This window comes from Lacerta agilis, chromosome 15 (genome assembly GCF_009819535.1).
Source record: "Lacerta agilis isolate rLacAgi1 chromosome 15, rLacAgi1.pri, whole genome shotgun sequence".
Classification (NCBI taxonomy): Eukaryota; Metazoa; Chordata; class Lepidosauria; order Squamata; family Lacertidae; genus Lacerta; species Lacerta agilis.
The window spans coordinates 39378134-39394496 of NC_046326.1; the positions used below are offsets into that span (position 1 = coordinate 39378134).

Here is a 16363-nt window from a genome sequence, read left to right on the forward strand (position 1 = left end):
AACAAGATGTACGGTTTTGAGTCTTGCACGCCTACGAATGCTGTTGGGTCCAGGGAATCAAATGCAAATGAATCTTGACAACAAGAACAACAAAAGACAAGGGACAGTATTTGATCATTGTGTTACTTTGTTTTAGAAACGATTTGCAGTTTTCGTAGCAAATAGAGATTTTTGTTTTTCAGCCCAGGGATTATGTCAGGGAGATGTCAGGGATTCAACCAGGAAAAACTGAAGACATTGATATTCAGCTTTCCCAGCTGGATGAATGGGTCTCTGCCATCGGTGTCTATTTTGCTTCTTTTGTTTTGTTTTAAACATATCTGCTGGGTTTTTGTTTTTTTTTAGTTGTTCTTATTGTACATCGCCTTGAGTTGTCTCCTGGAGGGCGAAAAATAAATTAAGCAGAGGAAGAGGGTAGAATTCCTGCATTGGATGGGGTTGGACCAGATGACCCTTGAGGTCTCTTCCAACGCTACAATTCTGTGAAGAATGATGGGGACCAAAGTCAGTGAAGATTTGTGGCCTGCTTTGCATGCAGAAAGTCTCCGTTTCTGGCATTTCAAGTTAGAAGGCAAGCAGGTGATTCAAAAGACCCTCTGCTTGAGGCCTTGAAGAGCTACTGCCTCTCAAAGTAGACAATACTGGATTAGGTAAAGCAATGGCTTGAGACAGCATAAAGGCAGCTTCCTACGTTCTGGATTAGCCTGTTATATAAATACTAAGAACCTTCGCTTGGTCAACAAAACACTTCAGGAGTAAAAGCTCCCCACTCCAGAAACTGGGGAACCAGTGGCCCTCCAGATGTTGACTGGACTCCAGCTCCCATCAGACCAAGCCAGCATGGCTAACAGTCAGGGATGATGGGCGTTGTAGTCCAACAATATCTGCATCCCTGGCCTACGGCTTAGCTCCCAAGCTCCTAAATTGGCTGTGACCTTCCTTTAGTCAGTTTCTCATCTTAAGTACTTCCTACCGACAAAAACTGCAAACGGCGTAACATTTCCAATTCCTCAGCAGGACTAGCTTGGGAGGGAAGGGGGAAGGAGGGGAAAAAAAGATATTTTATGTACTGCCTGGTTGTATAACAGCAGTACTTTCCATTGATTTGCAGTATTCTCACAATAAATAGCTTTTGAGCTTTAATTAAACCTCTCAATTTGTTTCCAGCCATTAGTCAATCTCAGCAGCAACTTATTGTTCTGCACAGTATATTACAAAAAGCAGGGAGAAATTAGCTCATAATTTATTCAGCAGACAGATTTTCTGGGGATAACTTAATTCTTTTGGGGCGGACCTACATGTCAGAAAGAACACAGGACTGCCACCAAGAATGGCAGACTGCAACTCCCATCATCATTAGTGTTTTTTTTAATTGTTTATTAAATCTGTATGCTGACCTTCGTCCGAAGACCACAGGGTGGTTCACAACAGAATGAGAACACAAAACACATAATAAAACAATAACAATAACAATAACAACAAAACAGCAAACTTCTCTCCAAGTGGAAAATAACCAGAGCATGTACCACTCTGGTGAGACAGTGTAGGGTCTCAGCGGGCATACCAGATGGAGCTGGTAGATAGCCGCCCTGGACACAGATTTGACCTGCATGTGCTTCCACAAACAGCTGTGAGTCCAAAATGACTCCCGGGCTGCATACCTGGTCTTTTATGGTCACAGTTACCTGGTTCAGGACCAGGGGATCCCTCACACCTGCCCACCCACTGTCTCCCAGAAACAGGGTTCATTCTCAACCTGTGGACCACCATCCACTGGAGAGCTGATGTTCCCTGGCTGAGCACCAGCTTGGAGAAGCACAAGCTATTTGTTGTGTTTCAGCTGATAATGGCCTTCCACCATCAAGAATACTCAGCAACCAACTGGTTCGTTTTCATACCACTGAACTGAAGAGTAAATCCCGTTTCTGTTTTCCGCAGAAGGGAGGAGCTGAAAGAGCTTGTCTTGGAACGCAGCATTTCAGGGCCACAAAACACCGAAACTGTTAACTTCACAGCAGAAGGATCAAATGTTTTAAAGAGAGACTCCTACGAGAAGGGAGCGGGGCGGGGGTGCGGGGGTTGAAAAAAAGGAACAAGACATATTATTCTACATTACGACGAATGGGTCAGTGTGCAGATCAATTTAATTAATCGCAGGGAAAAAACATTACTTTTCCAATGCCTACCTGTGATTGTATTACCGAAAGGGCACAAGTCTCCAGTCCATCCTGCTATAACGTACGATACAGTCAGCAAACAAAGGAAAATATATCACTGGTCATAACTGGTGTGAGCCATTACAACAGAGCAGTGGCTTTCAAACCCTGTTTCAGTGGCATGTGGGAGGGTGGAGTGGAGGCATGCCCCACCATGGTGATGTGGGGCAAGGTTAGCAGGGAGGGGCTCTGGGCTGGCAGCAGGCAACCTACGCAGGGCCGGATTTAGGTTTGATGAGGCCCTAAGCTACTGAAGGAAATGGGGCCCTTTGGATGTCCAGCTGTCCTTTGTCAACAACAAATTTTCACTGGTTTTTTGTGTTGAATATATGCTATATGGTAATTTATGGACCTAATAGGTATCTGAAGCCATTTGCACATAACAAAATATGTATTTTATCAAAGTAATTGTTGAACTGAAATACAATTGGAAATGTACATCCAGTGTTTTTTTTTCCTTTAATTTTTTGAGGGCCCCCAAGAGAGTGGGGCCCTAAGCTATAGCTTGTTTAGCTTATACGTAAATCCGGCACTGAACCTATGGGCACTCTCTTCCACCTGCACTGCAAATAAATCTAGTTGAGACAACAGGTATAGCATTTTGCAAAATTATGTTATGTTTTCTATCCCCTCCCCTAGGGGGATCGAGGACATGACTTAAGAATTATAATCCTTTGATACTAGATATAAATGTATTTCTTAATCTGTATCATGGTACTGCTTTTGTGTACTCCCTTTTTCAGTTCTGCATTTCATGTTTTATATTGAGTCAAAGTGCTATTGTTTTGAATAAAAATTGAAAGAAAAAAAATCGAATGAATTAGAAACATTAAAAGATAGTAATTGCAGAGTAACGAGTAATGTGATTTCATCCGGGTGGGGCTCCAGATGTGGCGGGACTCCATCTCCCATCATCCCTGACCACCGGCCAGGCTGGCTGGGCCTGATGGGATTTGGAGTTCAACAACATCAAGGTGGGCCCCAGGTCCCTCACCCCTGCCATGGGTTTTGCTCAAAACATGTTATCTACACCCGCTACTCTCTTCTCTTGACTTCTCTCTTTGGTAAATTAAAGATTATTGCCATGCCCATATAATTAATTTACTACTTACACTGTAGCAAGTCTCAGCCCGAGGAACTGGTAAAACTACCGTCAATAAAATATCCTTCACGCCAGTTGGCGAGATTTCCCCAGGGTCCAGACACACTTTTCCAGCTGTGAAAACAAATTGCCAAAAGATCATCATTAACCAATTTCCAGAGGGGCAGCAAAACCAATCAAGTGTGTTTTGGCACCTTAAAAACAAAAGCCCCCCCCCCGGGTGTCCTTTTCATTGTCCATTCATGATGATTTGCGTTCATGAGGGTATCAGGGTGGTTATCTGCGATCCCGCTTGAGATACTGTTTGTGCTCTGGGGCGGATATAGTGCTCTGTTTCCAATTGGTGCATGTTCCATAGCTTCCTGGTGAAATCCTGAAACTTTTTTTTTAACAAGCATGTTCTGGGGTGGCAGGGACACTTCCTCCAAAGATCTCAAGGTGGTTCACAAGACAATTGTCGCACCTGTGATGTGCTGTACAATGCACCCACAAGCAGCAACAACAGCCCACCAGTCTTCTTGCCCAGTAATTGCAGAATACCACGCCTGGAGTGGGTGAGAAGAAGTGGGCACCCAATGTCACAAAAAGCATGGCTTATTCTACCAGGCACTGCGGTTTCTTGAATGAGTCTAAAACCCTTTTTTTCAGAGGAAATCTAATAATGAATGCAGAGTGCTTTAGAAAGCCTCAATACACAGTAGAGTAAGTCATGATTGTTGTGGTAGTTGAGGTCTCTGCTAAGACATGCCAGCTATTGTGATCTGCAGGGACTTTTAACCTTTACGCTCTCTCTTTTGTGTTCTTCAGTATTAGCATCAACCTAGAACAGGGCGGGTTGGGGGGGGAGTTACATACCTTCTGCTGAGCCATGCCTCGGAGGAGACAGATCCACAAGCGGCCTGCACATGCAAACAGTGCTAATTAGTGGGTTTTCATAATTTAGTTCCTCCTCTCAGTACACAGAGGAAGAGGAGGGAGCAGTAGGCAACAATCAGAGCTAAATTCTCATTTTAATTACTTTTGCTCATTAAAGTTATTCTGCAGTCTGCTGTGAAAAACACCCCCCCCCAGAAAAACAAAAGCAGGAACAACAGAGTCCAGCATTTGTACTTGAAAACAACAACCAAAAACCACAACTACACACATGAGCATCGCAAAACTATTTCTGCACACAGCACAGACAGGCATACATAATTTCCCAGTATAAAATATTCATTATGGCTGAAGGATTTAGAATTGCTCTCCTTAATTTATAAGTCAAATGAGAGAATGGCTGCACCGCAGTGTTTTCTCAGCAAGAGGAGGAAGATCGAGTGGGCAGAAAGTGTGGCTTAAGAGTGCTGCAGCCAGCACAAGACACTGCAACCGGAATGCCAAAATTAGGAGTGTGCGACTCCAGAAGTCATCTAGTCCAAGCCAGTGTCCCTTAAAGCAGGAAGAGCCACCCGTGACCATGATGCAATGGGCGGTATGCGTTGCATCCATTTTCGTAGGTGGAAATCGCTAAATGCCTATGGGTTCACTTTATTTGAGCCCTACTCAGAGTAGACCCATTGAAATTAATAGACATGACTTACAGAGGTCAATTAATTTCTGCGGGTCTACTCTGAGTAGAAGAATCTATAACAGCAGCAGCAGCAGCAGCAGCAACAATCATGGCTAGGGTTGATGGGAGCTGGAGTTCCCCATCCCTGGTGTACAGTGGTACCACGGAAGTCAAACGGAATCCGTTCCGGAAGTCCGTTCGACTTCCAAAATGTTCGGAAACCAAAGCGCGGCTTCTGATTGGCCACAGGAAGTTCCTGACGGCCAATCAGAAGCTGTGGAAGTCATGCTGGACGTTTGGGTTCCAAAGAACGTTTGCAAACCGGAATACTCACTTCCGGGTTTGCAGTGTTTGGGAGCCAAACTGTTTGACTCGCAAGGCGTTTGGGATCCAAGGTACGACTGTTATTTGGTTACCAACTGGCCTTGTAGGTATTTTTGAGCCAGGGTGTGGTCCTCTACCTTTGATTCAGTCTATTAAGCCCAGGAACATCAGCAGGCAAGCCCCCTTGCTGTAAGTGAATCCAAGCCCTTTGAATGTCAGCTGTGAGAAGCTGGGAGGCTGAAGACAGAAAGACCTGAGAGGGAGAGGGAGAGGGAGAGGGAGAGGGAGAGGGGAGTTCAACACTCTGCATGACACAGATTGGATAATCATCAAGGCCACTTTCTACTGGAAATAAAGGCATTCCCCCCTCCCTTAAAAGGACACCTGAAAAAAATATGATTTGTTTCTGCAACCTCACCTTATTGTTCTGCTCCCCCCCCCACACAATTTTCATTATGAGAGGCTGAATTGTTTTTGTCTATGGGTTTATTTCCTAATAGGTTTATTTCTTATTCTTTTTTTTAACATAAATGATGCTATCAAGCTCATCATGACATTATCATCACTGGATCGGATTGTTATAACAGGTGTGATACTTCTTGTATATTTTGTCTTTTCTATGGATTCTAAACTGCTTTGTGTATAAAAAGGCAGTTGCTTAAATTAAAAATGAAATGAAATGAAATAAACCGCGTTTTATCCACAAATGCTCTGTGAAGGTAAGTTAGCCAGAGAGAGAGAAAGAGAGAGGCAGAGGCAGAAGCAGAGGAGAGAGACTGGCCTAAGGCTATCCAGTGAGCTTCCGGTCCAAACTGTGATTTGAACCCAGGTCTCCCAAATCCTCATCTGACACAGGAACAACACAGAAACATAGGGAACTGCCTTATAATAAGTCAGACCATTGGGTTCACCTAGACCAGTACTGCCTACACAGACAGGCAGCAGTTCTCTGGGGTTTCAGCCAGCCCTGCCTGGAGATGTCGGGGACTGAATTTGTAACCTTCTGCATGCAAAGCAGATGATCTGCCATTGAGCAACAGCTCAGTCAGTAGAGCATGAGACACTTAAATCTCAGGGTTCTAGATTCAGGTAGGTAGCCGTGTTGATCTGATGCAGTAGAAGTATATAAAAAAAAATTAAAAAAATTGTCCAGTAGCACCTTAGAGACCAACTAAGTTTGTTCTTGGTATATTAAATCTCAGGGGTGTGGGTTCAAGCCCCACATTGGGTGAAATATTCCTGCATTGCAGGGAGTTGGCCAAATGATTGCCTTGGTCCCTTCCAACTCTACAGTTCTATGATTCTATGGGTTACAGCCCTTCCCCAGGGCTGTAACTCCAGCAGCAGCCCATGAGGCTGGCAGATCCAGCTGAATCGCTATGCAGCCTTCAGGACCTCAGACAGCTCCAAATTGGCAACTGGCTCCAAGGAAGACCTTTTGTCTCCTTTGGGCCAGAGTCAGACTATCCCTCTTAAGCTCCACCCTCCTCAATGAAGTGTCCTCTGGGTGTAGAGGGGGAGATCTTTGGAGGTACCTGGCTCGTGAAGTGCTGCTGCCTCGGGGCATCCTAGTTTGAGGTCTCTGTCTCCAAGGGCACCCAAGGGCCTGTACTCAACACCTCTGTAGCTTAATAACACAGGAGGAGCCCGTGGCCCATCTAGTCCAGCATCCTTGTAGTCACAGTGGCCAACCAGAAGCCCCAAGTGCAAGTAGGACCTGAGCACAAGACTTCTGCTCCAAAGACCTGCCTCTGTGTCAGCCATGAGTCCTGGCTGAAGCTTGAGGTTCTGGCACATGGATAAAAGAAAATACTTCTCCATGCAGCACCTATCAGTGGCTATGAGCCACGATGGCTATGCTCTTCCTCCACAGCTGAAGGCTGTGATGCTTCTGAATACCAGTTGCTGGAAGCCTCAAGAGAGGACAGTGCTCTTGCGCTCAGATCCTATTTGTGGGTTTCCCACAGGCATCTGGGGGGGTCACTGTGAGAGCAGCAGGCTGGACTAGATGGGCTATTGGCTGTTCTTTTGTTTTTATTATTGCAATGTATAGAGAGAAGAAAGGAAGGGGAGGGCAGGGAGAAGTAAAGCCAGTAAGAGGAAGAATATGAACAAGAAATCAAAATTCCAGATTCTCTCCCTCCCCCCACACACAATCTAATTGCAGCCCCCAAACAGAAAGCAAGCTAATACACACTTGTCGAACCGATGGGTAGTCATCAGCTGCCATGAACGAATCCTTTAACAACAGAAGGACGGAAACACAGAAATTCTGCATCACATCCAGGCTCCAGTCTTTCATGAATAACTGGTCCCAGATCAACAAGACAGCAGGCAAGTTCAGAACACCGACAAACCCCTATGCGAGACAGGAAAGCCAGTTTTATGTTGGCGCCAGTGTCTCTCCAACGTGTGATAGCCGAGGCACCATTTTCTTTCTAAAGCTAAATTGGAGGCGGGCATTGCAAAAGAGGTTTATTTTCAGAATGTGTGAGAGCAAGAATGGCCCATCCGAACAGGAGGCAATCCCACTCTGCGTAAGTCACTCTTCAGGGTCTGCCTCCTCCAAAGGCAATTAACTCCCCTGCTTCTCTGCAAGAGCAAGATAGACATTAACGCTCCAAGTTGCATATGATGTTAAGATGGGACGGAATCACATAATTCCAGTGGAAGCTGATTGGGAACCAGAGCAGTGATTCTTACAGAGGCACAACGGGCAGCTTCTTCAAAAGGCAAGTAATTCTGCTTTCATGTGATCCAATCCCAACTGATGCAAAGTCAGGGCACAGTTACCTGCACCTAGCAAAGGCAAATTGGAAGGAGGGGAGGCTAGAGGAATGAATCACGCAGAGGTGCACTGGGAAGACCCCTCTGCAGTTGGGTAATTTCTTATGTGTTTGCACGAGGTGTGACTCGCTGATCCAATCACACAAAGTGCTGAGAGGTAGCAGGATTAGCCGTTCCTCAGCAGTGGCCACTAGCATGAGTCAACAGCGGCTGAAGCAAGCTAGGCATTAACAAGAGAGGCTTATCTCACTGCAGGTAGAGAGAGCCACCTAAGATGAGCTGCGGTTCTATTTAAGGCACAGTCTAGTGCAGAAGCAACATTTGAACCCTGCCCCTGTGAGGCTCCAGCTTGAACATCTTACCTTGCCAGAGCAGTGAATCATGTAGAGACACAGCGAGCAGCCTCCCTCTGGTGGGGGGGGGAGGCTCACAGGAGTCTTTAATTATTTATTTCATTTTTCATGACACATTAGCCACTTTCTGTAAGTGCAATGGAAATCGCCGCCATAGAATCTGTCCTCTCTGCAGCTAGGGACTCCTTGACAGGCTGGTCAAGGTGGGAAGTGGTTTCTCTCCTCTTCTTCCATAAAGGGAAGAACGGGAATTTGGAACCCACTGAGCCAGAGCACACATTGGACACAGCATTGTGGCTGTAGCTGCAGGACAGCCCCCTTGTGGCTGCAAGCTGGTGCTGCAGACACACTCCAGAAACATTCCATAACTTCACCGTTTTGAGAAAATCTCCTCCACGGGGTCTAAAATCTGGCGGCTAACAGGATTCTGCGACATATTCTGATCACCCCAGTGAAGTTTTCAGTTGTCAAGGGTGACCAGGCAAACAATTTATGTGACAAGCTCCCCACTATACCAAAAAAGGATTTGCTGGTTTCTTAATTTTTACCTCGCCCATCCACTTCCTAAGGAAAACCACGGGGCTTGCCAGTATTTCTTTGGTTCCGTTTTGTCTTGATGGGAATCCATTTTCAAACGCGCAGATCCCTTGAGCTCTCCTTCTTTCCTGAAGTATCAATTCCACCAGGAAATCCTAAAAGGGGAGGAGGGAAGGAACCACAGAATATGTGGCGGAATAATAGCAGGTTCTCCCCATTCTTTACTTCCTACAAGCATGGGGCACTTTCCATTCCAATTTGCCTGTTGAATCCAAGGCATAATTTAGGAATGGGGAACCTAAGGCCCTCCAGGATTCAATGTCTGGCCCTCCCTAGACCACACTGGGCCTGTTCTTTCTTTTGTTTCGTCTTCACTAGGATGTGTCCTTGAACTGTGCTACCTCACCCCTTTCTTACCTGATGGGCCCAGGAGGACTCCCCCCGCTGAGCGCCTGGGGCCCCCAGTCCTGCCACTCACCACTTGGCCTAGGGAGGGGCCTGACGGACTCCATAAAGGACTGCTGCCGCTGCTGCTGGGCAGAGAGGGCTCCGTTTTCGGGGGTTTTTTTAATTGTTTTTTTTTTTTTACCTATGTCATTTTAAACTGTGATAATTAATGCTGTATTCTTAGTTTTAGATTTTGATTTATGTGGAAATTCTTTTCCATTTGGTTGTGTATTTTTTGATGTGGTTTATTTATTGTTTATGACTTTTGTAATTATGTAAATCTTGTCATGTTGCAAGCACGCCTTGAGCATTGTTTTTAACTGTCGAAAGGTGACATACAAATAAAATGATGGGGGTGGGGGCGGCTTTTGAATGCCTGGAATGTAGCCTACCGTGCAAAGGGAAGACTGGTATCAACCAGCCTGCCGACACTTGCCTCTGGAAGCACTGTGCTTACCAGGAGAGAGAGGGGCAAGGCGGCAGGAAGGTTGGTGTGGTGCAAGCACAGCAGCAGGCAAATCGGGCGCTCCTGCTGCTGCGCCCCTGCCACACCAACCTCTATGCCCTCTAATTAACAAGACTGATGGGAGAACAGGTGCACTGCAGCAGCCCTCCCAACATGGGTAGGTCCCAACATGATCACCAAAGGCCAATGGCAGAGGTGGCTCCCACCACCACAACACCAGCAAACGGCCGACTACCCGACGGTGGTTCCATTCCCACTTAGGACAAAGCACCCCAAAAGAGTAGGGGCAGTATGGGAGCTCCTCTAGACTGACGGTGTTCTTTTACAGGTATATTCTGCATTAGTGTTGGATTTATACTGGACTGTCCGCACATTATTCTGCTTCATTTGTTGTTTTGCGATGCTTCCTCAATGCTACTGCATTGTTGCTGTCAGGGGAGGGACTTTTGATCTACAGAGCAATAGGAGTGGGACAAGCCACCCCACTACCACAGAACATTTGCGGTAAAAAACAACAACAACACAACCCAGCAGGATTTCTGCACCTCTTTACCCTTGGCTTTTGACACTTGAGATGTATATTTTAGGACCCACCTTATTTCTGTGATTGCAAGTTGTTTTAAACTGTTTTGTTTTAATATTGTGCTTTAATTGTAACCAGACACGAGACCTCAGGCCGAAGGGCAGGTAAGCAACAACAGTAATGTTACTACTACTAATACTGATAAAAAGCATGCACTGATTGGAAATGGAGCAGTATGTTGACCTCAAAACATATGCAGGTGAAAATCACATTGAAAGCAGGATTGCATATACTTGCCCTGATACCATCATGAGCACAAATTTTCAATAAAAAGGATGGGGGGCGGGGCTGAGGTCAAAGAGACACAAGAGAGAGTGCTTCATTCCTGGTACTCCCTGTTTCTACCACAAAACAAAAACAAAAGAATGGGTTGCCCTCTTTGAAAAGGCATGATTGGCACTGACATTAGAAGCTTTTAAATGCCAGGGGAAGAGCTTTTTTACATTTTTTGTCTCGTCGTGTTTTGTTCTGTTTACGTGTCAGTTCAAAACTGTAAAAAAAAAAAGGTAAAGGACCCCTAACAGTTAAGTCCAGTAGCGAACGACTCTGGGGTTGTGGGCTCATCTCGTTTTACTGGCTGAGGGAGCCGGCGTTTGTCCGCAGACAGTTTTTCTGGGTCATGTGGCCAGCATGACTAAGCCGCTTCTGGCGAAACCAGAGCGGCGCACAGAAACGCCGTTTACCTTCCCGCCAAAGCGGTCCCTATTTACTTGCACTTTGATGTGCTTTCGAACTGCTGGGTTGGCAGGAGCTGGGACCGAGCAATGGGAGCTCACCCTGTCATGGGGATTCGAACCGCCGACCTTCCTATCAGCAAGCCCTAGGCTCAGTGGTTTAGACCACAGCGCCACCCGCACCCCTTACTTCAAAACTGTATTTGTATCTAATTTTATTCATGCTTTTGTACACTGCTCTGGAATCTTTTGATGAAGGGCAGCAAATAAATATCTTAAATAAATAAATAAATAAATAGGTACTTTAGGGTCAACTGTGACATTCTTTTTGCAAGCGCGATGAAGGTGAGCGAAGAATTCAGCATCTTCTCTCTCCAGAAGGCTCATCACTGACTCCGCTGTTACAAAGAGTTCCCCCCAAGTTGGGAATAGGTTCTGGTGTAGAGAATGCAGGTACATGGCTAATTCATAGGGGTGTTCTGCTACAATTAAAATCAAAACAATCATGTTAACCTTTATATATTATAAGATATCTTCCCCCCCCCCCCCTACATGGTAGCTCATTTCAATCACCAAGTTGGTGGGAGCGAAAAGGCTGTGGCAGACAGAGAAAAGGGGAGGCAGAAAGAGAGAGAGACAGACAGACAGAGAATGGGTGTCAAAAAGTATGAAAAGGGGTGGCACAAAGAGAGAGAAAAGGAAAGGCGCTCCCACTTTTGGCTTGTGTCCCAAATACCACCAACTCTAACCACCACCACCCCACCTGCCAACAGGAAAAATATCCCCCAATTCCTGCTCTAGCAGGTTTCTGTAATGCTTGTATTACCTAGCCATTCTTTGTCATCCTAACCTAGGTGCTAAAAGTACCGTATTTTCCGGTGTATAAGACGACTGGGCGTATAAGACGACCCCAAACTTTTCCAGTTAAAATATAGAGTTTGAGATATACTCGACCGCAGATTCTTCACCTGGCGTATAAGGCGACCCCTGACTTTTGAGAAGATTTTCCTGGATTAAAAAGTAGTCTTATACGCCAGAATATACAGTATTCAGTATTCAATTAGAATTAAATACTTCCAAGCCCAGGAATTAGTTTTGAGTACCGAAACTGAACTGAGATCACAATCCTTCATACGAAAACCTACTCCAGAAATACTCAACCTCCCAGATTCCAACACCGATGGGTTTCTTCATTTCAGAAGTATAATTTTAGAGGACATTCATGTTGTTGTTGCCATTGCTAAACTTTTGGGATCCTCCCTGATCTACTTAAATCCCTCCCCTTGATTATCAGACAAGGCAACATCCCTGTTGTCCTTTTGGCTCCTACTGAAGACCTTCCTCTTTCAACAGGCCTTTTTGGGATCTTTCCAAGTCTGCATCTGCATCACAACTGTATTTAAGGTTTTCTTGTTTATCATTGTTGTTTGCCACCCTGGACTTCCTTGGGAGGAAGAGTGGGATATAAATTTAATTAATAATGTAACGCTTCAAATCACCCAAGAGACCTACCTACAGATGCAGGCATAATAACACCTGCACACGGAGGAACAACAGAAATCCTGCAGTCATTTTGGGCAGTAAATGATTTACCTCTTGGTGCTGTTTGCTTAAATGCCATTTGCAGAGGGAAAAGCCAGTAGATGAGGTAGGGGTCATAGGTGCCGTTGAAAACATACAAGACGTTTAAGCTTTTGCTGGTCTCCAAAATCACCTGCTCGTTTGCAGCAAAGGGACGCATGCAGGGAGCGCTTCTGTATTTCTGTTGGAAGAAATTAGGTGGGTGGCAGGGGGAGAAATGCTGTATTTTTGGCATGTAGCAGTGAGAACAGCATGGGAGTGAAAATACTGAAGTTAATATAAGACAAAACATCTCCATTTTAACAGCTGAAAGTGTTTGGTGTTGTAACACAGTCCTTCTAAATAAGCCCATAGCAGGAACTAAGGGGCCATAACTATGGTTTTAGCAGTTGTCGCTTTATATGTAAGCCGCCTTGAGTAAATATATTGATAATAATGAAAGCAACTCCACAGTAGAGTGTAGATTTCATATGCAGAAGATGCCAGGTTCAATTATCCCAGGTTGTACACAACTTACATATTTTTTAAAAGTGGTTTTTCAGTGTTTTTAAATTGATTAGTTAATCCCAGCATGTCAAGGTATTTATTTACATTACAAAATTTATATGCCACTTGCCGATTGAAAAAACGGAAGCATCAAAGCAAAAAGAACAATAAAATTATCAGTACAAACATTTTAAAACAGCTATTTGAAACATTACCAAAAATAATATTTAAAATCAACAGTAAACGACAACCAGATTAAAATAAAAAAACATACCAACATTCTAAATGTCTGGATAGGCTTTGCCTAGACAAGAAAAAAAATGCCTTAAGCAGGTATCAAAAGGACTATGGCAAAGATGCCTGCCTGATAGGCAGGGGGTTCCAAGGTTGAGTGTCCTGCCACACTAAAAGACTGACTTCTTAACAAATGCAGAATGAGTATCATGGCACCTGTAACAGGGCTGTTCTGCAGATTGAAGCGGTTAAATAGGCACATATGGGGTATGGTGATCTTGCAGGTAAACTGGTCCCAAGTTTTTATGAGCTCTATATACAAATAGTAGTACCAGGTCGGGCCACTGCTGGAAACACTTCCACTTCCAGAGACAGGCAGAAACTGCTGGTCCATTCCAGCCTTTTTATTCTGCCTGCATCTCTCTCTGTCTGCTTCTTCTCCCCCCACCCCCCACCCTGCTGCTTCCCATTGAGTCATGGAAGTTGAGGGAACTGGGTTGCTGGTCCATACCCTCTTCCTCCCCACCACAATCCCACGTTTTTTTTAAATATTAGGGTGTGCCTAAGCATACCCCACGCACATGCCTGTAACTGTCGGGGTCCTTCAACTCACCTCTACAACTGCATTTTCAATAAGACCTGAAAGAGGTGACCGAGTGGCACTTCGGAGATTCAGTTCCGCCATCCGCCATGCTACAGTTTGCCCAAAGTCCTCTCTGGCGTCTCTCTCAGTAGCCCTAGGATGGATTTTATAGTTTTGGGTTTTTAAAAAATAGGTCTCAGGACTAATTTATTTATTTTTCAATTGAGAGGAGCCAGAAGTGGAGTTCAAAGTGCCAGAAAGCAGAAGCAATGACCAAATCTTCAAGAGAGATTATTAAACCCCACCAACAGGAAGAACTTTCCGACAGTAAGAGCTGTTTGACAGTGGAATGGACTCCCTCAGGAGGTTGTGGGCGCTTCCTCCTCGGAGGCTTTTAAGCTGAAGAGGTTGGGTGGCCATCTGTCGTGGAAACTTTAGTTGAGATTCCTACATTGCAGGGGGTTGGACTAAATGACCTTCGAGGTACCTTCTAACTCTATGATTCTTCCAACTCCCAGAGGAACCTCCTTGGCCACTAGGGCTTATAAGGCCAGAGTCTGGGCCCTCAGGGACACCTTACCCTGAACATAAAGAACTAGGTGCCTCTCCCCTCCACATTACCAGTGTGACAGTGGCAGTGGTGCACCAAGAGGAAGGCTGTGGAAAGAAGGGGTGCCCACCTTCAGGCTAGAGGGTTGGCTCTTTAAGACTCTGACACTCTCTCAAGGGTGTGGAGCCTGGAGGAGGTAGTCTGGGGAGGTAGAGGCACAAAAGGCCTTGTCTCTGTTGGAGCAAGTTGGTCACCCAGAGCTGTCCATGGTCCTGCAGAATTCAACCAGCCTTCCTGCTCCCCCCACATGGGATCTTGCATCAGACCAGAACACACCTATGCCTTCACAGCACCAGCACCAGCAATGGCCGACTCTACTGCTGTGACAAGCCTTGTCTCACAGGTTTGGTCACCTCCATGGATGGCTCTCCTCACAGGCCCTGCTGAGAGGGTTTACAGCCAGGAACCATTCCGGGACACAGACAGAGGCGTAGGAAGGTCAGGTGGTACCCGGTGCGGAAAATTTCTTGTCCCCCCCCCCATTGATTCCCCCCCCCTGCAAAAATGGTTTTACGCTATTTCATATTTTCTTACAAAGGAATAATAACAAGTAATAATAATAATAAAACTTTTATTTATATCATGCTCTCCCCGGCTGAAGTCGGGATCAGGGTGGCTAGCATCAGATACATAACATTGGTATAAAATCAAACAATAATTAAATTACCTCCTAAAAACATCTCAAAATCAAATTAAAGTCTAATTAGATGGTTTTCCACAGGGTTAGGGTTGGGAACAGTAAGTGCTCCACTGAACTGAAATTTCAGCCTTCACAACATAGGAAAACAGCCAAGTAAACAGCTATTTTGGTGGAGAAGGGTCAAGAAATTAACTGATAAGCATGAAATTTCATACATAGCTATATAATCCCTAGTATAGTAAGATAAGACCTTTGGAGCAGGCGTTTTAAAAAAAGTTTTTTATGAACTGCCCTAGTAGGGCAGTAATTGTTCCTTGATAATTTGTCACCCTCCGCCCCCTCCGCCCCCCCCTTGCTACGCCCCTGGACATAGATGTCTTTCCCAGCCTAATACTCAGGCTCCTTTGGCGAGGATTGGGTCTGGGGCCTTCTCCACGCTAAGCATGTGCTCCAATGCTGAATTACGGCCCCTGCTTCATCAACATAGGGAGGGGAGTGGTTGGGAACTTGTCTTCCCCCTCTTCAGCTGCACTCCTGGAGATACTTACATGAGTTCTTTGGTTTGCGGACTTTCAGAGCTGGCTCTCAGGAGTTTATCAATCCAAATGAACTGCCGGAGTGTCCTTGGAAGAAGTTTCCCACTAAGACCTTCACATGCCGCTGACATGTTCTCGGAACCTCGAGAGATTATGGCACAGAGCAAATCGCCTAATAAATCGCTCTCTGGGCAGCTAAGAACAGGGGGGTGTAGTTCAGGTCTGATATGCAACTGCAAGCCTGAAAAGAACAGACGTAATTTTTAAAAAGTGACTCCGAAGCAGTCAAGGAAAGGGACGTTATTGCTACCTCCCACCCCAGCTCATCATTTGGGAGCAGCAACGCCAGCAAGTGAAGGAGTGGGGAGGCAGAGATCAGCTCTACTGTGGTAGGCCAGCCCCACCAGGCCTCCCCTCCCCTCATCTGTCACCCAGGGGCAGCTATTCCATCAGGCTGCCTCTGTGGGAGAGATGGGAAGCCATAGGACACATTCCATCAGGTCTGCTGGAAACCCAGCTCCGTCATATACCTCCTGCCCCTGATCTGGGCCAGCTGGTCATTATAGGAGCAAACGGTTTGCAAACTGGTGCCTGAGTTTTGGTTCTGGTTTTCCACTTCCATCTCCCTGTCCCTTTCCCCTTGTGTATCTATCTCTCT

General features: G+C 45.6%; 1 protein-coding gene across 1 annotated transcript; it reads right to left on the reverse strand.

The window, feature by feature from the left end:
* Nucleotides 1-351: 351 nt before the first annotated feature.
* LOC117060365 lies at nt 352-15944 on the reverse strand. The gene is made up of 10 exons (XM_033172581.1): nt 15718-15944; nt 13950-14073; nt 12629-12797; nt 11339-11517; nt 8877-9020; nt 7386-7547; nt 5326-5441; nt 4174-4217; nt 3329-3432; nt 352-378 (listed from the first exon to the last, which is right to left on the reverse strand). Exons 1-10 carry the CDS (start codon nt 15834-15836, stop codon nt 352-354), a joined length of 1188 nt encoding a protein of 395 aa, XP_033028472.1. The 5' UTR covers nt 15837-15944.
* Nucleotides 15945-16363: the final 419 nt, after the last annotated feature.